Source organism: Otolemur garnettii, unplaced genomic scaffold (assembly GCF_000181295.1).
Source record: "Otolemur garnettii isolate 467f Iridium unplaced genomic scaffold, OtoGar3 scaffold00004, whole genome shotgun sequence".
NCBI classification, from domain to species: Eukaryota; Metazoa; Chordata; class Mammalia; order Primates; family Galagidae; genus Otolemur; species Otolemur garnettii.
In genome coordinates, this window is record NW_003852399.1 from 5,582,965 (window position 1) to 5,604,239 (window position 21,275).

General features: G+C 40.7%; 2 protein-coding genes across 3 annotated transcripts in view; one reads left to right on the forward strand and one right to left on the reverse strand.

The window, feature by feature from the left end:
• Positions 1 to 3,109, reverse strand: part of NSMCE2 (NSE2/MMS21 homolog, SMC5-SMC6 complex SUMO ligase) — a 225,465-nt gene extending 222,356 nt beyond the window's left edge. For both annotated transcript variants that reach the window (XM_003782346.2, XM_023517110.1), the window contains exon 1: positions 2,987 to 3,109. The gene's annotated coding sequence lies outside the window, so the exon portion shown is untranslated. The remainder of the gene's footprint in view (positions 1 to 2,986) is intronic.
• A 101-nt stretch (positions 3,110 to 3,210) lies between these two features.
• The window catches only part of WASHC5 (WASH complex subunit 5), a 65,145-nt gene continuing 47,080 nt past the window's right edge, over positions 3,211 to 21,275 (forward strand). Inside the window, exons 1-7 of the mRNA XM_003782347.3 lie at positions 3,211 to 3,330; positions 12,181 to 12,489; positions 12,956 to 13,101; positions 14,016 to 14,100; positions 14,696 to 14,796; positions 17,159 to 17,351; positions 19,739 to 19,891. Coding sequence (XP_003782395.1) covers positions 12,304 to 12,489; positions 12,956 to 13,101; positions 14,016 to 14,100; positions 14,696 to 14,796; positions 17,159 to 17,351; positions 19,739 to 19,891 — 864 coding nt within the window. The 5' untranslated portion in view covers positions 3,211 to 3,330; positions 12,181 to 12,303. The remainder of the gene's footprint in view (positions 3,331 to 12,180; positions 12,490 to 12,955; positions 13,102 to 14,015; positions 14,101 to 14,695; positions 14,797 to 17,158; positions 17,352 to 19,738; positions 19,892 to 21,275) is intronic.

A 21,275-nucleotide genomic window follows, 5' to 3' on the forward strand; every position in this document is an offset into this window, starting at 1 on the left:
CTCACATATTTATTATTTATTTTTATTTTATTTATTTACTTTTTATTTTTTGTACAGAGTCTCACTTTGTCATCCCCGGTAGAGTGCCCTGGCATCACAGCTCACAGCAACCTCAAACTCTTGAGCTTAAGTGATTCTCCTGCCTCAGCTTCCCAAGTAGCTGGGAGTAGAGATGTCCATCACAATACCCGGCTATTTTCAGAGACAGGGTCTTACTGTTGTGCAGGCTGGTCTCAAATCCGTGAGCTCAGGCAATCCACCTGCCTCAGCCTCCCAGAGTGTTAGGAATACAGGCATGAGCCACCACACCTAGCGCAAACCTCATGTTGAAATCTGGTCCCCAATGTTGGTTGCAGGGCCTAATGGGAGATGTCTGGATCCCTCATGAAAGGTTTGGTGCCATCCTGGTGGCAATGAGTGAGTTCTTCACTCTATTAATTCCCTCAAGAGCTGGTTGTTAAAAAGAGCTTGGTTCCTCCCCTCCTGCTTGCTTCCTCTCTTGCCATGTGATCTCTGCACACTGGGCCACCTTTGTCTTCCACCACAAGTGGAAGCAGCCTGAGACCCTCTGCAGAAGCCAAGCAGAGACCAGAGCCGTGCTTCTCATACAACCAGCCAAACTGTGAGCCCAGAAAATCTCTTTTCTTTATAAGTTACCTTACCTTGAACCCACCTAGACTGAGGCAGTGATCAAGTGCAAGCCAGGAAAATGCCCTTAACAGATTCCAGCTATGCCAGCAACCTGACCTTGGACCTCTAGACTCCGAAACTATAAGAAATTTCTGTTATATAAGCCACCCAGTCTATGGTATTTTGTTACAGTAGCCTGAACTAATAACAATATAGCTGTAAAGATTAATGCAATCCAGGATAAACAGAATGGTAGCTATCATATTTGTTTGAAGGTAAAATTCACATTACTCCAATGAAACTTTACTCTTGTAGAGAGCCAGGGAAAACATGGTCACACCCTTCCGTAATTCTGGAGTAGGGAAAAGATTAAGGCTGAGACTAGATTGAGAAGCCAAAAGAATGAATAACACAAGAGAGAGAGAGAATAGAAAACCTTTTCTCTGTTTCTCCAAATAAGCACAGTCTAAGTACATAAGTGAAAGACAGTCTCTGATTCTAACAGTGTCTCCTTTGATGTGATTATAGCCTTTTGCAGTCACTCTACTTTGTGAATCCATCACTGCTGTCTTGCATGATGCTCACAATGCTTCACCAACAGCAAGCGCTCAGAAAACATTCCCTAAATGAATAAACCACCCTCTGCTCCAGCCAGACCCCTCTCTCTCAGCTTTCATTCTCTCCCTCATACTCACTATTCATCATTCCAGCTCATGACTTTGTTCATCCTGTTCCCTCATCAAGAGACTATCCTCTTCGATTCTCTCTCTTACCCATCTAAGTAAGGTCTCAATGGTTGCACACCCCTAAAATTTATGTTTTGTAGTCCTAACTCCCAAGGTGATGGTATTAGGAGGCTGAGACCATTTGGGAAGCGACTAGATCCACCCTCATGAATGGAGTTAGTACCTTATACAAGATACTCCTGAGAGTTGTCTTGCCTGTCTACCATGTGAGGACACAGCAACAAGGTGCCACCTATAAACCAGGAAACAGAACCTCATCAGACACCCAATCTGCTGGCACCATGACTTTGTACTTCCTAGCCTCCAGAACTATAAGAAATACATCTCAATTGTTTATAAGCTACCCAGTTTATAGTATTTTGCTACAGCAGCCCAACTAAGATACCATCTTTCGTGTCATGGTTTAAATAAGTGGTTCACAACCACAGTAGACATTTAGCAATATCTAGAGATATTTTGGTTGTTGCACAGAGGAGTAAGTACCTACTGGTATCTAATGAGGAGACGCCAGGAATGCTGTTAAATATCCTATAATGCATAGGATAGCCCCAACCCCAACCCAAGAATCACCTGGCCTAACATGTCAATAGTGCATTAGTTGAGAAACACTGGTTTAAATCAACCTCTTGTTGGATCCTTCTCAGGTAATAACAGTGATCTTTTGGTTCTCCATGCCTATGGTGTCCAAGAAAGTTTAGAACAAGATTAGGCAGTTCCTGAATTCTTCCTTAGCATGTTATTTTGCCTCCCGTAACAAAATTCTCTGTAGGCAGAGGCAAGAATTGGCTAATGTAAAAATAAAGATACTGTTCCTTGCATTCATCTTTCTTTACAGCACAGAGCAAACTCTGTTTAGACAATATGCTGACCTCCTTAAATCCATAGGCGTTTTGTACCAGTCAGAGCTGTGTCTCCTTTTTCAACATGGAAGGATGTATCTTTCTGTATGAAGCCTTGTCTTACTCATACAATTGCCTGGTCTCTTCCTCATACCACCATTATCCCTATCTCACTCTCACACACACCACATCCTCGTATTATAAAAATCATCACAACATCACAACTATATGGTCACATGCCTGCCACTCATTCATGCTGAGAGCTCCTTAAACTAGAACCCTGACATATTTTATAACATATAAAACAGCTCGTCACATAAAATAAGCTATTAACAAAGATTTGGCGAGTTACAAAACTAACAACAGGCACTATCATTTCTAGTCACCTACAGTGTGCCACAAACCGGTGCCCCGAGGTTTTATTCTCTAACTATCACTAATCCTCACAGCAATCTACATAGGAAACTGCGGCCCTGAGGGTTTACTAAAACGACTTGCCCATGACCCTGCTGTGAAGCCAGGTCAAATCAGACCTATTTGGATCAAAAATTCGTAGTCTTTTTCCTACATTCATAGGGCTAAGAGATGAAGAGCCGGCGTCGGGGACCCCAGGGGAGAATGAACTGCCCCAGACTCACCGCTGTGACGTCTAAAGGGCCGGAACCATAATCCAGGTACACTGATCCCCACCTCTGGGCATCGGCGGAGCGGCCCAGAGGGAAGCGACAATCCCCGCCACAACCCCCATCACCACCGCCCCTTCTGCCTTACCTGGCCGCCTGAGTTACCTCCGTGCAGCTGAACCCGACTTCCCCTATCCGGACCCCAACTCGGCTTCTCAACCACCTTCGCCTGTTGCAAATACTGCAAGCGCGGGCTCCTACGTCATCAGCCTTCGCCTGAGAGTGGTCACATGACGCCCCGCCCTGCTCTCCGCCTCCTAGGTCATGTGACCGCCCCGAAGCCAGAGGCGGAAGCTGGGGTCCGGCCAGCTCTTGATCCAGGGCTGGGGACTGAAAGGGACTGTGTCGCCGAGGAAAGCGTGGGACCGAGGTGCGGACAGTGCGCGCCACCGCTAGCTCTGCGCGTGCGCCGCTGGCGCGCCCGGCTGACAGGTGGGTCTGGGCGGGGTGCGCGTCTCCTGCTTTCACTCACCGACCCCTTTCCCTCCCGGCCCTGACTGGGCCGAGCTGCCTGAGTGGAGGTCTGCGGCTTCGTGTGCTATCTGCAAGCGGGGGTCGGGGATGGAGGACCTAGGAGGCCCTGTGAGTTGCAGTCCCGTTCTGCATCTCCACTTAAATGACATAATGGACAGCATTTTGCACACCCCTTCGGCGCTTTAGGAAGCGATGTTCAGTTGCTTGGCCGGCATATGATCTTTCCAAGTGTCCGGGAGCAACGCTGTGTGGATGTTGTTATTCCTCTTACTAACTTTCGAGAAAGGTTAAGTGAGGGCTTTTACGATCTAAAGAACCCGTGTTTGAATTTTAGTTAAATGGGCTGTGAGTTTGGTTGGGCAAGTCATTGTTCCTCTTTGCACCTTAACTTTCTCACCTATGACTGGTAATGCCAAAGTCTACTGTACATTTCGAAAACTTCCCTGAGTCCCTACTCTGTAATCACACACATACACACTCACACAAAAGTCACAGAGCCAGTAATGGACCCGGGTCTCCTGATTCCAAGTTTACGGAGCTCCCTCCAACACAGTAGTGAGGGAGAAGTTTCCTGCTTTTTCCGGCAACAAGGGACACCTTCCCGGTTGTCCTTCACTGTCTTTTCCAGGAATCACGAATTGTACTACAGTGATCAGGCTCATCTCAGAGCTTTTCTGGAAGAAATATGCAAGTCACATTTATCTTGATCAACAACCGTTATATTTTGTTTGTGACAACTGATTTGTGGAGACCAGTGCTTCCATTCTGGGACTGAGGTTTTCTGAAAGGATAAAAATAGACTTGTCTTATGTCTTCTTGAGTAGGATAAGCAATGGTTTGTCCAGGAAATTTAATTTTCTTTACATAACTGGTGTAATGTTGCCATGCTTTATTCTTAAAAGCATGTTGTCTTTTAACTAGGATTACTTCCCAAACTGAATCACAGTTCCATGCCAAATGCTTAAAAATGAAGTTACTGTCACGTTATAACTTGTAAAAGAAACTACGGGAATTGAGTGAAATCTCTGGTTCCATTTCCTGCTAATACTATTATAGCCCTTATTGAGAAAATTGGTCTTTATGAGTTTCTTTCTCCCTAGCACCAAGAGAACTTCTGAAAGGATGTTTTTAGCATAACTACTTCTACAGTATTATTTGGATCTCATTCTGTAGTAATTTTTTAATACTCAGCTGAATCTTAACACCTTATATAACCACCCACCTTCTTCTTAGATGGCTGCAACATGAATAGGCGTCTTTAATGATGGTTCTTAGATTCTGTTCCTTACGGCCAATTTTTCAGCCAACAAGGGCAGGTATATATTGCTTTGGTGTAAGCTTTTTTCTCTAGGACCCCATTGTCGGCCCTATCTTGGCATCCAAAATCTTGTAGCGGTTTTAGATCTATTAATCCGAGCTTGCCCACCTCTCTGTGAGTCTAGCATTTCATCCTCCTAAGACCTTCTGTATTAATTTGCTGGTCTTCAGAGCACCTCAGAAGGTGATTTATTTTGCCCATTAGCCATTATTTCCCCCTTTTCTTCTGTCATTTCCAAAGCCAGACCATACCAGTGCAGAAAATAAAATTGTATTATCTGGAGTTCAGGCTATTAGAGATCAGTACAGCAACCCAAGCATAGGAAACTAAAAGAACTTGTTAGTAGTTTATACCTTAATGTGTATTATGGGATACTGCCGTGAGAGTTTCTAGGCAGCTATAGTGGCTTATCAGCAATCCTTATTCTTAAACCCAATCCAGTCTACTATCCCTGACCTGTTTCTATCCCTTGCTCACTCTGTTCCAGCCACTATACCCACCTTGCTTATCCTTAAGTACATCTAGCATAGTTATTCCTTGGGGCCTTTCCACTTACTTGTAACCTCTGCCTGGAATACCATTCTCAAGATAATTATCTACTGCTACATAACAACCCATAACATAGTGGCTTAAGATAGAAATCTTAACAATTTCTATGGTCAAAATCAGGGATATGGCTTAGTTTAGCTGCTTTGGGCTCAGAAATTCTTGGGAGGTTGCAGTCAAGGTTAGGTGGTGCTGTAGTCTTATCTGAAGGCTCAGCTGGTATTGTGGGGATCCACTTTCAACCTCGCTCAGGTTTTTGTTAACAAGGCTCAACTCTTTGTCACATATACTCCACAGGGCTCTCTCACACCATGAAAATTTGCTTCCCAAAGACTAACAAGCTAGAGAGGGTACCCAAGAAATCAGTCTTATCTCAGAAGTGGTATCTTTCACTTCTGCCATCTTCTATTCTTTAGGAAGGAGTTAAGGCCACAGTCAAGGGAAAGGATCTTCACAGAATATGAATACTGGGAATTAGAGACCAGTGGAGACCGTCTGAGGAGCTCTCAACTGTATGCAGATATCCTTGCTGCTCGCTCTGTCATTCTAAAACAGTACTTGATATACTGTAGGCGCTGGGTAAATACTTGTTGAACAGATAAATTTGTATTATTATGAATGTTTTAACCGAGTAATCCAAAACCAATTAACAGTAGGCAAACCATAAAAAACAATTCATTTAACAAAGATTGCAAAAATAGATAGTTCCACAGTTGAATCAGCAGAAGAATAACAGAAATAAGAATTTAGATTCCATCCTTCCATGCTGTAGGCTGCAGGTTCTTGCCTTTCCTCCCACCCCCAGACTTACCACCTCATGCTCTCAAAGTGGCTCCTGCAGCTCCAGGTATCACACATTCACTGGACTACATTCAAAGGCGGGAAGCAGGGGAATAGCCAGGGCAAAAAGAGAGAGTGATTTCTCTTCACAAGCCTTTCCTTTTAGCATGAGGGAAAAATTTTTTCCAGAAGCCCCACCAAGATTTACTTTTAAATCTCATTGGTCAAAATTGGATTGCTCTGGCTTCAAGGGGGCAGGAAAATAAAAATCTCACCACTTTGTCCAATGCAGTAAAAAAGAGGGAAGGTAGAAAATATTGTTAAAAAGCCAACAAGCAATTGTTGCCACCACATTCTTATAAATTAAGATCTTTCCAAATATTACATCAATGATAGACACTTCCGAAAGGAAAAAAAGAAAACCTTTAAGCGTTACACAGGGCTTTTAGGTGGTAAATAACTATGCTCATACTGTGAGAGAACTTTAAAAACATGACAACAAGCACTGAGGGACATTTTGCTATAGCTGCAAAGGAAGCCCTCCCCTGTCAAAAGTCTTTCTATGTTGGGCACGGTGGCTCATGCCTGTCATACTAGCACCCTGGGAGGCTGAGGGAGGTGGGTTGCTTGAGCTCACAAGTTTGAGACCAGCCTGAGCAACAGTGAGACTCCGTTTCCACTAAAAAAAGAAAAAAGAAAAACTGAGGCAAGAGGATCACTTGAGCCCAACAGTTAGAGATTGCTGTGAGCTATGATGCCACAGAACTCTACCCAGGGTGAAAGCTTGAGACTCTTGTCTCAACAACAACAATAATAAAATAAAATAAAAAATAAAAAAAATTTTAAATTCTTTCTACATTCTAGTTTTATGTACAGTTAAGTTCTCATTATTTTATCATCACTGTTAGAGCCCCTGCCATTAGAAGACCACATATGAAATAGAAGTTGGCATTGACATAAACATTTTAATAAGCTGACCACTTATACAATTATTCTTCACTCAAAAATTCCAGTGGTATGTGTCAGGTTGAATTCTTATTTTTGTTAGTTAGTCTTTTTAATTGTTATTGATATTATATGGATGCCGTATAATACCAATGCAAAGTGAGCCCACAAATATTGGGAGAGACACAGGTTTTCATAAAGCTGAAAAATAATTTAGGCTTCTGTGAATTGATGACCTAGCTAAATTAACAGTTACAAAAGAGGAAGCCAACAAAGATAGTGACACAATTAAGACTTCAGAGGATAAAAATTTGAAAAAGAATTGGGAAACAGAGACTTTTGGGAAAAAGTGAATGACACCTTGAAATTTTTTTACAGACATTACATTTTTAAGATCATGCTGTGAAAGTCAAGCGTGAAATACAAGCCATTGTGCTGTCAAGGGCACAGTTTGATGAAATCAATTTGGATTCATTCTTGGTTTATCCAAGGAATTAGTAAATAGTTGTTGCAGTTTTACCCTAAATTTTGTTAAGTTTAAAACTCACTTTCAGGACGCACAAAGTGGCTCATGCCTATAATCCTAGCACTCTGGGAGGCTAAGGTGGGTAGATTGCTTGAACTCACAAGTTCAAGACCAGCCTGAGCAAGAGTGAGACCTAATCTCTACTAAAAATGAAAAACTGAGGCAAAAGTATTGTTTGAAGGTTTTTAGGACATAGCTCTCTTTTCCCAAAAAGAAGACAGTAGCACAGTTTCCATAAGGAAAATTTAATAATCAGTGGAAGCAGACAGCTGAAAAAATGGGGATTAGAGGAAGATAGCTACATTGCTATTATTTTACAAAAATAATAACTATAAGGCACAGCATTGTAGAAAATGTGCTATCATAATGGCAACATCATGTTATTTGTACATGTATAAAATACATTTTTACGTATATTTTTGTTTATTTACTTATTTGTTTGAGACAGGATCTCACTGTGTTGCTCATACTAGTCTCAAATTCCTGGGCTCAAGTGATCCTCCTGCCTCAGTTTCCCAAGACGCTGAGATTATAGGCTTATGCCAGCATCATGCTATTTAAAATTGACAACTTATTCTTTTAGTACTCAAAACTGAATCTCAGCTCTATAACTACCCCAAGACTTATTTGCTCAAAACACCATGAGTTTTTTTTATTTATCATGATTCTGAGAGGTCACACAGGGCATGGTTGCCTAGGAAGTCCCAAAGAGCTAGAGGCTGATTAGACCAGTTCAACCCAAGCCACACATCAGTGCCTCACTTTCACTGTCAACTGGCTTCTTTGATTCTCTTCCATCTCATGCCTCTCCCTCTCCAGGCAGCCTCTCCATTTTGTAAGTCTCCGTGATATCTCCAGCAGGATACCCAGAAGTCTCACATGGCAGCTGAGGGCTCCCAAAGACCAAAAGGAGGCACTGCCAGCCCTCCCAAGGCTTCAGCCTGGAAATGGTACAGAGTCTCTCCTGCAACATTCTGTTGGTGGAAGCTAGACGCAAGCTGTTGTGAGATGATCCCCCAAACCCTAAATTCATATATTGAATTCCTAGCCCCCAATACCTAAGACTGACTGTGTTCAGAGACAGGATCTTTCTAGAGGTAATAAAGTTGAAACAAAGTCATTTGGGTAGGCCGTAATCTAGTATGGCTGGTATCCTTAGAAGAAGAAGAAATTTGGACACAGAAATGTGCAGGGAGAAGGCCATCAGTGGGCCCAGGAAGGACCCTGAAGGGGAAACAGTCCTGCCAACAGCTTGATCTTAGATTTCCAGCCTCCAGAATTGTGGGGAAAAAAAATGTTGTTTCAGCCCCTCTGTGATGTTTTGTGAGGACAGCCGTAGCAAAGAAATATATAGGCCCATTCCAGAGTCAAGGGGAGGGAAGTAAGGTTTACCCCTTCCCTTGAGGAGCCGTGTGCTCTGACTTGATGGCAAGGGGTTGTTGGGAGGCATTTGTGGAAACTAGTTACCACGGTAGTGTGATCAGAACTGGGAAAAATGGGCACTGCAGGGGAGAGCACATAGCCCTGAATAAGGAGGGCACTCAAGTCTGAGAGAAGAGGGGGTCATGAGAAGTAGGCTGATAAGGCGGATTACCCACTTTAAGAGTTTTCTGAAACCTGTTCAGGGTCGAGGAGTGAAGTCAGTTTTTATAAGTCTTCCTGGCTTCCTTCTCCTGCAGCCCCTGGGCTCTCCCTGGCCTTCTCTTTCACCCTTGCTGCCCTGCATTGGCTAAAAGGGGAAGCTGCAAGGGAGCTGAAAGGGAGGCAGGAAAAGGGACAAGTCATGGAACAGTGTCAGTGAGATCTCTGTGATACAAAAGATGCTTAAAAGGCACAGCCAGGACAGCTGTGGGATTTCAGTGTGCTCGTCAAATCAATTTCGTGTCTAATAATGGCTTTTTGTTGGTTGGTGGCTTTGTCCCCTCGTGATGTCCCTTTTTTTCCCTTTTCCTGTTTACTTGGCTCCTGCCTCTCCTCTTCCTGCGTCCAGCTCCATCAACTCTTTTTCCTTTTATGTTTTTTCTATTCATATTTGCGTATATAGGGTTGGTTTGGTTTTTAAAGGGGTAGGATCTCAACTTTGTTGCCTGGGCTAGTCTCAAACTCCTGGCCTCAAGTGATCCTGCCCCCTCAGTTTCCCAAGTAGCTGGGATTGCAGGTGTGAGCCACTGCACCGGGACTGTAGGCCTTTAATTTTTACTTGTGATATAAAAATGAAAGCATGCTATCCTTACGTTTCTGCATCTTAATTTTTTCACTCAGAAATCCTCCAACTTGACAGATAGAACACTAATTCATTCTCGTTAGTGGATGCTCAGTTCCAGTTTCTTTACTGTTGGGCATTTACTTTGTTCCCCCAATTTTTGTGATTACCTGCTGTGCTATAAGAAAAATCCTTGGACCTATATCCTTACACATATGTGAGACTGGTAGTTCAAAGAGAATGTATCTTTCATTTTAGTAAATGTTGTAGGTTCACTTTACAAGAAGACTAGTAATTCACATTTCACCAGTACTATATATTTCCCCAGGTCCTACTTAAAGCAGATATTATTATTCTTTCTAATCAGTGCCAAACTAATGCAAATAAAAGGTTAATTTTTTTATTTCAGATTAATATGAGAGTACAAATAACTAGGCTCCAGTGTTTCCATTTGTGTGGTAAAGGCCCTGTTGAAGTTGTAAGATACCCTTACATCGTGCCCCATTAGGTGGGAGCACACCAGTCCTCCTCTCCCTTCTCCCCTTCCCCCAAATTGAATTGAATTGAGTTTTCCTCTCATGTATAAGGGCCTGTATAAGTTCGTCTACTAATAAAATGGTTTTTAGTAGTTGCTTTAATTCATAGTTCCTTTACTGCTAGTGAATTAAGGATCTTTTCATATAGTTGTCTGTCATGTGGATTAATCTTTATGAATTACCCCCTTTGTATCTTTGCCTGTTCTCTGTTGGGCTGTTAGCCCTCTCTTTGTCAGCTTGTGAGATCCCTTTGCGTGTTTTAGAAGTAACCCTTTGTCCGCCCTTTGCATTTCAAATCTGTCTTCCAAATCATTTACCCTAGAAATGTTTGTAAGTGTTATACACTAAAATATGTCTTCCCTTCTTTTTTCTTACAGACAAAGTCTCACTCTGTTGCCCCAAGCTAGAGTGCCATGGCATCAGCCTACCTCACAACAACCTCAAACTCCTGGGTTCTTGCCTCAGCTTCCTGAGTAGCTGGGACTACAGGTGCCCACCACAGCACTCAGCTAGTTTTTCTATTTTTGGTAGAGATGGGGTCTTGTTCTTGCCCAGGCCATTCTTGAACTCCTGAGCTGAAGTGATCCTCCTATCTCGCCCTTCCAGAGTAAAATTACGTCTTTCTATATAGCTTCTTGCTTTCATTCTCTAGCCCTCCATTCTTAGGAGATGCCGTTTTACTAAAGATCGCCTAATATAAGAAGAATAATTTTCCCACCTGGAGACCTAGTGAAAACCCCATACTGACAACTGAATATGCATTAGACTTCTTATTTCTTTTCTTGACTATAGGCTCTGGCGCTTCATCTCTTTCTCTGATTTTTCTCCTCAAGGAGTCTCTCCAGCAGTATAGCGGCAAGCTAGAGAGGGCAGGGAGCACCACTTATATTTCTCATATTATTATTCATACTCATCATACTTTTCAATGACAAGAAATGAGTTGAGCACAAAGGATGCAAAGATAAACATCATTAATTTCCTGTCAACTGGCTGCAGTTTTTCACAAGACCAGTCATTCTCTATTCTTGTGATGATCCTGGCTTCACATCAAAATCAACTGGAGAGTAAAAATGAAGATGCTTAGGTTACTTCTAACCTACTTGCCAGAAACTCTTAAGATTGATTCTCGGTGATTCTGTTATGCCGCTGGGCTTAGGAACCACTAGAAGATGGGTTGGTTAAACATCATCATATTCTACCTGGCAAAGAGGTATTCAGCAAGGAATAGTTGAGTAAAGATGACTCTTTGCCTTCAGAAACTTTCAGAATGAGCTGTTAACAATAATAACGCTATTCAGTCTGCTAAGCAATCTGTTCTCAGGGTGCATTGTAATACAAGAGAAGCGAGTATTGCAGTCTGCTGACAATGCTAGACATCTAAGTACTGAGTTATGTGAGACTTTTGGACCAATTTGATTTAGTATTTATAAGTCATCTTTACAACATTTTGTAGAACCTGGCATTTGTAATTTTAAAAGGAACCCTGGGCATGTTTATACTTTAACCCAGCAATTCTATTTCTAGGAAATAATTGGGCAAATGCCTCAAAATGATGTACAAGGATGTGTCTCTGAGCTCTATTTATAGTTCTTGTAAACATTTGCTAATCTATGAAATAGTAGAGGGTAGCTTATACAATTAGGCTATGTTGGAACCACATCTGCCCAATGGCTCCTTCACCCTAGCTCAGAGATGATGTGTATCCTAGTGTTCTAACGAGGAGACGTGACTAAAAGGGTTGAAGATGAGGCAAAGGTGTTAATCTACCAAAATCTCTCCACAAAGAATACGCGAGGAGTTAAGAATAAGTGCCTTTCCCCCATATAAGAACTCATTGTCTTTTTTTTTCCTTAAACAAGTTTGTGAAAAAAATATTATGTATGTGTTTCACATGTATATAAACATGCGCCCTTAAAAATGGAGAAGATTTTTACGTTTTCTTTTTTGGATGCAGGTTCTTTAATGGAGCAGCCAGTCTACCTGCAGACCTGGTTTCATCTAATGAGCTACACACACCATCCCTGAGGCCAGTCAGTCATTTCCCCATCCAGGCCCAGAGTGCTTGGTCATCCTCACAATGTTGGACTTCCTAGCTGAGAACAACCTCTGTGGCCAGGCCATCCTCAGGATTGTTTCCTGTGGCAATGCCATCATTGCTGAGCTTTTGAGGCTCTCTGAGTTTATTCCTGCTGTATTCAGGTTAAAAGACCGAGCTGATCAACAGAAATATGGAGATATCATATTTGATTTCAGCTATTTTAAGGTAATCTTCCTCTATGGAATTTTTTAATGTTGTCTTTTCTACAAAAGCATGTTTTCTCTGGAAACCATAAGACTCTTAAGAGGTTAAGTAATTATGGAAAAAGAGATAAAAAGAAGCAGTTTTAAACCAAATTTAAGATGAGCTACTAACTTGTCCTTAAGATAAATGTGTTACGTGGAAGCCCTAACACAATACAACCAAAGTGTTAAAACACAGCTTTTGTATAATGTATTTTGCATGGAAGTGCCCCATACTTAAAAGCATGCTAATCTTAGTTGCAATTAGAATTTATGTCTTTCCAAGGGATTTAACATCTAGGCTTCTATTATCTTTGTTACTTTCTGTTGCTCTGCTTTCAATTTTCAATATTTAAGAACATATAAACAATTTTTAATAGACTGTTTAGAAATTGTCACCAAGAAGTATGCGTGTGTTACTGTTTCACATCATATGTTTTTCTTCCTAGGGTCCAGAGTTATGGGAAAGCAAACTGGAAGCAAAGCCAGAACTACAGGATTTAGATGAAGAGTTTCGTGAAAACAACATAGAAATTGTGACCAGATTTTATTTAGCATTTCAAAGTGTGCATAAATACATTGTAGACTTAAACAGGTATTTGTTACCTTAGTAATAGCTTATTCTGATAGTAGATAATGAAAAGGAAACAGGGATACTTGGGATGTGTAAATCCTTGTGAGTTGTTAGGACATAAAGTCCTGGTTGGCTCGGCGCCTGTGGCTTAAGTGGCTAAGGTGCCAGCCACGTACACCTAAGGTGGTGGGTTCGAATCCAGCCCGGGCCCGCTGCAACCAAAAAATAGCCGGGCATTGTGGCAGGCGCCTGTGGTCCCAGCTACTTGGGAGGCGGAGGCAGGAGACTCGCTTGAGCCCAGGAGTTGGAGGTTGCTGTGAGCTGTGATGCCATAGCACTCTACTCAGGGGAACAGCTTGAGGCTCAGTCTCAAAAAAAAAAAAAAGTCCTGGTTTATACTGTACATAATTCTCTTTTCTTTCCCATGGCACTGGTCATCTTTGATATTTTAGAGTTTTGTTGTAATTTCCTGTTCTTGGAAAGCATCAAAATAGACTTGGTTCGCACTAAGTCATATAGCTTTCGATTCTATAGTTACTGATCATGTTCTACTGCACTATCTGTGAAAAGTGAAACAGTGGCACTTATTTTTGTTGTTAACTTGCTCTTCTACAGTTCTTAAGAATTTGTTACTCATTAAATCTGAGACTGAGTGTTGTGTGTTTTTATGCCTTTCCTCCTAGATACTTGTAATTTGTCTATCAGGACTGGGGATATTCCCTTTACTTGAAGTAGCCATTAGTACCACCAACCTGTGGTCCTAAATCACTAGGAATATAGCTTGTAAGACTATTTTTAACAGCATGAAGGACCACGAAGTAGTTGAAAGCCAGAATGCCTAATACTCTGCCTTATCTTTTAAAAATGTTTCTTTCTACAAAGATGTTAAAGTTGCCGTTATAAATGAATAGCTTTCTCTGGGTGTTTATTTGTAGATACCTAGAAGATCTCAATGAAGGTGTTTATATTCAGCAAACCTTAGAGTCTGTGCTTCTCAATGAAGATGGCAAGCAACTTCTAGTAAGTGACCATTTAAAACAGAAATTGGAGAGCATCACACTTAGCAGCACTTTTTCCCCTATAACTCAAAAATATATACAGAATAGCATACTGTAGAGAGAAGCAGAATAAGCTGCTAAGTATCTTCTAAGTAACAAGTCAGTATCTGAATTCAGAATGTAATTGACTTTGAACAAAATGAGAATGAATAAAAGATGATGTGGAGGTTGTGAGCTTCCTGAGTGTGAGAATTCTGTCTCTTTACTTTTTGCCTCCAGCCATCTAGCCTGGCACCTAGTACATCATGACCACTTAGGAAACGGTACTGAATAAGTAAATGCCTTTATGATGAAGAGGTACCCATAATATTGGGATGATATTTTGGTGTCTCAAGCGAAACATCAAAAATAGATCAACTGAAAGATAACCACTATGAGTTAAAAATATATTTTGCACGAACTTTTCAAAGCCCATTTGTGTGCAGAAGGTGGGAACCCTTTGGAGGAAACCTATTTTAGGAGACATATGACCAAAGTTACTTTTTTAACCATTATCAAATTTTATTCTGTAAGACTGTATAATCTTATGAGTTTGGCTACTGTCCTTTTCTCTTCAGTGTGAAGCACTGTACCTGTATGGAGTTATGCTACTAGTCATCGACCAAAAGATTGAAGGAGAAGTCAGAGAGAGAATGCTGGTTTCTTACTATCGATACAGGTATTTCTGGGCTAGGGCTACACACTCCCACAGCGCTTCTATTGGTAAAACACAGCGTATGTTCCCAAACTACTATTGTGAACAATAGGAATATGATATTGGGTGTGAAAGGATAAGATTATTGGCTAAGCATGGTAGCTCATGCCTGTAATCCCAGCAACAGGAGTTTAAGAACAGCCTGGGCAACATAGCGAGACCCTAGCTCTACAAAAAAAAAAAACTTTAAAAATTAACTAGGTTTGTTGGCATGCACCTGTGATCTCGGCTACTCAGGAGGCTCAGGCAGGAGAATAGCTTATGCCCAGGAGTTGGAGATTGCAGTGAGCTGTGACTGTGCTGCTGTACTCCAGCCTAGGCAATAGAGCAAGACCTTGTCTCCTAAAAAGAAATATATATATATAAGATTCTTATCTCTTCTGAAAATATATTGTAGTATTGTATGGCTATAACAGTTATTCCAAATTATATATTTTGAAATGATACATAATTTGAAGAATGATATACATCCGGAATGATATGTAATTTGGAGTAATGATATATTTATAACTCATATATATAAACCATATAATCTATATATTATGTATAAAGTACTACATATATTATAGAGTATTAGAGATGTAGATTATGATGTTCATGATGGTCACTCAGTTTAAAAAAGGAATCTGAATTCCAAATTTTCTTTACCTTGAGGATAAATTTCAAGGAGTTTTTGAAATCTAATGAATGTTATTTTTGGCTTGTGTTTTCAAGTTTTAAAATACAGTAGAACCTCTGTAATCTGACCACCCAAGGGATAACAAACTGGTCAAGATATGGAGGTGGTCAACGTAAGGAACTAAGCCTACCATACTAATATGTACATGTGGTAAATGTTCAGTCTTTGAAATTAGGCCACCTTAGAGAGATGGTCAGCAATGGGGGTTCTGCTGTATTGCTCCTTGGCAAATAGAAGGAAATTAATGAACTATTTGTTGTCCTCATTAGTTTGATGACTTTGAAAAGTTATTCAGGGTCAGATTGAATGTAAATTCTCATCTATTCATACACAGAAACAAAAAATAAATGACAACACACATCCACATATGTGTTGTATATGTCTGTTCAGAGCTGTGGTTCTTCAAGAGATAGGGTCTTGAAAACAGGAGGTACCTTAACCAACTTTGTAATTCTAGTACCTGGCATATGGCTTTTTAGTTTGTGGAATGAATTAGTCAAAAGTAGATACAAGATTCATTATCTCCTCAGCAGTGAATTAACCGTAGGCTCATTTATCAGTGTGTGAAGGGAGTATCTCCCAGCATACGGCATTCATACATAGGAGTTTGACTGTGTAACATCCATGTTTTTAAAAAGGAAATGTGAGCAGCCTGGCATATATTTCTGAAAGTACTTAGAAAAATAAAAACAAATAATCTAAAGAAAAAGGAAAAATTGTTTGCTAATCAAGCCTTGTTTTCAAAATCTGGCTTTGTCCCTTTGGCTACAACAGCTAATTCCTTAGAATATGAGCATTCATTACCGAAGTAACATGGAACTTGCATGTCAGAGCTGTGGTCAGAGAAATTCTTACATCAAATAGGAGGTCATCTCCAAGTCTGACAGTCTCTGAATCTAGTTTGTTCCTTTCAGAGTTTACTATCCATCCTGAAAATCACGGACATTTTAATTAGATCTCTTTAGAAGAGAAGCAGCTTGCTAAGAAAAACTAGTTAGTATATATCCCACTTTAAATTGGCATAATTTGTTTTTAATTAATTTTTTTAAATTTTGAAACATTGTTTCAGGTTCACATTCTGTATCCATAATTTTGAAATTCAAATAACTCTGAAAATATATACATATATGGGTACACACACATGCACACATTCACAAATACATAGTTACCCATTTGGCAGCAAGACCTGACCTAACCTGAGATCATTTGGAGTCAGAACTTGCAGAGAACACAGGTGATAATGTTTATGTTCTTCATTTATCTCACTTTTGTGACTATAAATTTTACTCCAGAATTATTAATATGACCATGGAATGCCAACTCAGACCCTGCTGGGATACTGTATTATAAACGACCTACATATCATATTACTTTCCTTACATTTGAAAAATGTTGTATTCTGAAACAAGTCCAGCCCCAAAGAGTTTGGAAAATCAATTATGGACCATTGCATAGAATCAATACCCATCTTATAAACCGGCTTTTGGAAATACAACTTGAATCTCAAGGATATAGATGGACCTACGGTCATATCTAAAGCAGCATAAAGTCAAATTATAATGGGATTCTTCGGCTTTATTAGGCTTTTGAGTTTCTAATGTACACGGTTTACGTGGCTCTTTGTTTCCTATGGTGAACCTGACTCAGTGCTGCTCGCTCTTCTGCTGATTCAAATATGGATGATATCTGTAAGCTACTTCGAAGTACAGGTTATTCCAGTCAACCAGGAGCCAAAAGACCACCCAACTATCCTGAGAGCTATTTCCAGAGAGTACCTATCAATGAGTCCTTCATCAGCATGGTCATTGGTCGCCTGAGATCAGATGATATTTACAACCAGGTAGGAATTAAATTGATTAAGTTCTTAATAGTTTAACAGACTGATTGCACTTTCCTCCCCAATTACTCTTTTCCTTCCTTCTTTCCCAAAAGAGCAAAAGCAGCTAGAAACTATTTTTATAATCTTTTGATCTATGTTTCAGGATGATAGAAGAAAGAGCGATATTAATTTTGGCAGAATCAGAGATTTCAGGGAGAAGATGAGATTCGAGTTATTGGAAAACTTTTCGTCATTCATTCAAGAAATAGCCAAGTGTAGTGTCTCATGCCTGTAATCCTAGCACTCTGGGAGGCTGAGGTAGAAGGATCACTTGAGCTCAGGAGTTAGAGACCAAACAGCCTGAGCAAAGCGAGGCCACCATCTCAACTAAAACTAGAAAAAGAGTTTGAGGTAGCAGTGAGGTAAGGTTATACCATGGCACTGTAGCCTGGGCAACAAAGCAAGACTGTCTCAAAAGGAAAAAAAGGTCACAGTTTTGAGTGTGTGCTACGTGCCCATTCATATGTTGGGTGCTGGAGATCCGTCCCTGAAGAAAGTGGGCCGTGTCCTAATCACAACTGAACTTGTAGTTTACAAAAGAAGGCAGACAACTCAAGGAATTATAGTAAAGCAAGAGGAATATTACCGTAGGGGACAGGTTGCCACCGAAGCAGGGTCATAACAGGTCACAAAAAGGAGCAATATAAAGGCAGTGCCAAGGAGGCAGCCTGACAGGGCTTCTTTAAATTCCTACAACATTTGAAAAGAGTCTTCCTTGCCAGTCACTTTCTTAAAAGAAAACTAGAGAAAATTGCTATTTCTCTTCATCATTCTGAAAAAAAAAAATCATTGTGTGTGTTTTCCATTTCTTTCTTTCTTTTTCTTTTTTTTTTTTTGAGAAAGTCATTCTTGGTAGAGTGCCAGGACATCACAGCACCCTCAAAGTCTTGGGCTCAATGTATCCTCTTGCCTCAGCCTCCCAAGCAGCTGGGACTATAGGCACCTGCCACAACACCCAGCTACTGTTAGAGATAGGTTCTCGCTCTTGCTCAGGTTGGTCTTGAACCCCTGAGCTCAGGCAATCCACCTGCATTGGCCTCCCAAAGTGAGGATTACAGGCATGAGCCCCCACTCCTGACTATATTTCTTTTTATTATTATAACAGAGGAAAGAGTTGGGCCTGTCATAACTGTGGCTATCATTTTTCATAGAACAACCTGCTCTGTACAGTTCTTTAGGTAGCCTGTTAGTTTTTTGTGTGAATGTTAAAAGTATAAATAATTAGAGTTTTTTGGTTTTGGTTTTTTCTAAGACAACTCCAAATCATATCTGATGAGGGGGAAGACATTGTGGTTCACAGCCCCATGCCCTTCCCTTGACCTGGCCACTGTCCTGCCTGTGGATTCCATGTGATTTTACTGGGTCTATCCTTAGAATTTCTCCCCTTTCTGCTTCTGGTCACTCAAGGTGATATGTGCTGGGTGCTGGGTGCAGCCAAAGATTTCCTAGTATATGAGGGGACAGAGTTTTCAGGAACATTGGCATTTAAAAGTTAGATAGAAGAAGACTCAGTAAAGCAGACTAAGAAGAGAGAATGGTATCTAGGAAACCAACAGAGGAGAGAATTTCACTCCTGGGAGAATTTAACTGAGAGTTCTAAAAAGAAGTCACAGGACCGGGTGACTGTAAGGTCCTGCACCATCTTAGGAAATTCCACGGGGATGATGGTGGAGGTCAAATTTCAGTGAATTGAGTAATAAACAGTGAGAAGATAGCAGCAGCGAGTGGGGTCTGTCAGGGATCACCTGTGATGGGAAAGACACAGAAATGGGCAGGAAAGGAGAGGCTTGAGGTTAGGAGGTTAAGACTTTTTCCCTTTTTTTTTTGAGACGGAGCCTCAAGCTATCCCCCTGGGTAGAGTGCCATGGCATCACAGCTCACAGCAACCTCCAACTCCTGAGCTCAAGCAAGTCTCCTGCCTCAGCCTCCCAAGTAGCTGGGACTACAGGCGCCCGCCACAACGCCCGGCCATTTTTTTGGTTACAGCCATCATTGTTGTTTGGCAGGCCCGGGCTGGGGATTTGAACCCGCCACCTTAGGTTTATGTGGCTGGCGCCTTAGCCGCTTGAGCCATAGGCGCTGGGCTTTTTTTTTTTTTTTTTTTACTTTTTCCCTTTTTTGAGGAAAAGACTTAGAATTGTAGCAGAGTCTAGGGCTAGACGGAAAAGAATGTGGGTTTAGAGATAAGAAAGAAGACCATGGTGGCAAATTGCTTCCATTGCCCGGGATCCTGAAAGGCCTTGGGCTTTTGAACAACTCACGTGTCTTAGGACTAGATAATTAATTTGAGCACGTGTACGTTCTGATGCTGACAATGGCTTTCTCTTTGGGGTGTCTCCATATTGCAGGTCTCAGCATATCCTTTGCCAGAGCACCGCAGCACTGCCCTGGCAAACCAAGCTGCCATGCTGTATGTGATTCTCTACTTTGACCCTTCCATTCTTCATACCCATCAAGCAAAAATGAGAGAGATAGTGGATAAATACTTTCCAGATAATTGGGCAAGTATTACTGGGTTTTCTTTTCACTACAGCAAATTTGTTAGAGGACTGCTTTCCCATTATTTTGGCCTTTAGCTCAGCGGTTATAATGCTGGAAATGATGAGACATAAAGTCACTTAGGTAAAATGTATTGACAAGTCTATAAACCATAACGTGAAGGAACACATCAGTCAGTAACATTTCCTGAAGAACCCGTTCGTCTTTTTCTTAAATACTCCGAAGATAAAACCAGGTATTAAAATATATCTTACTTTAGCTACTGAGATTGCAACTAAGTTATATAAGGATTTATTTCCTGTTTTATGAATCTAAGCCAGCAAAATGTATCTAATTTGTCATTTTGTATAGGAGTTTCATTGTTCTGTTAAGTTTTATCTATAAAGCTAACTGTGATGGGGCTATTAAGGTTTATGTTACAGTAACTTTTTGAACGTTGTTTCACTTAATATTCTTAAAGGAATAAAACTTATTTCCTACTTAATATATATGAAATGTTTTCTTTGCACGAAGAGGTTTTAACAAAATGGAGCAAATTGGACCATATTCTTAGGTAGCAGACTTTGTTCCATGTCTTAGCAGCTATTAAACCACATTAACTATCTGGTATGAAGAACCTTCCTTCAACTTATTGGTAGGGTAGGAATAGCTTACATTAAAAGATGATGATTCTTAGCCAATTGTGAATCACATTCATGAACTTGGACTTGAGCAACCAAGAGGAAAACTCTGATAGTCTGGTTTCATGTTCCGAAGTTATGACCATAATACTATAATCAGAGACATATTCAGTATTAAGGAATGTCAAAATCCAATTACATAATGCTGTAAGATATATGTGGTACACCTAAAAAAAATTTTAAAAAACTACCCTGGCACATGGAAAATAAAGGGATTTACAAAATATGCCAACCAATTAAAAAAAGAAAAACTAGTGAGAAAATATTAGTATCACACAATAGAGAATTTTAAAGAAAAACATGTATAGGTATAAAACAGAGTCATTTATAACATTAAAAGGAGTAATCTACCAAGGTGAATTAACAATTAAGAACACTTGCCTAGGCTCGGTGCTTGTAGCCCAGTGAGTAGGGCTCTGGCCACATATACCAAGGCTAGTGGGTTTGAGCCCAGCCTGGGCCTGCTAAACAGTGGCAACTGCAATCAAAAAAAAAAAAAAATATTAGCCAGGCATTGTGGCAGGTGCCTGTAGTCCCAGCTACTCCAGAGGCTGAGGCAAGAGAATCGCTTAAGCCCAAGAGTTTGAGATTGCTGTGAGCTGTGATGCCACAGCACTCTACTGAGAGTGACATAGTGAGACTCTATCTCAGAAAAAAAAAGAACACTAGCCTATGTGTTTGGAAAATCTTGGTTTTTCATTAAAAT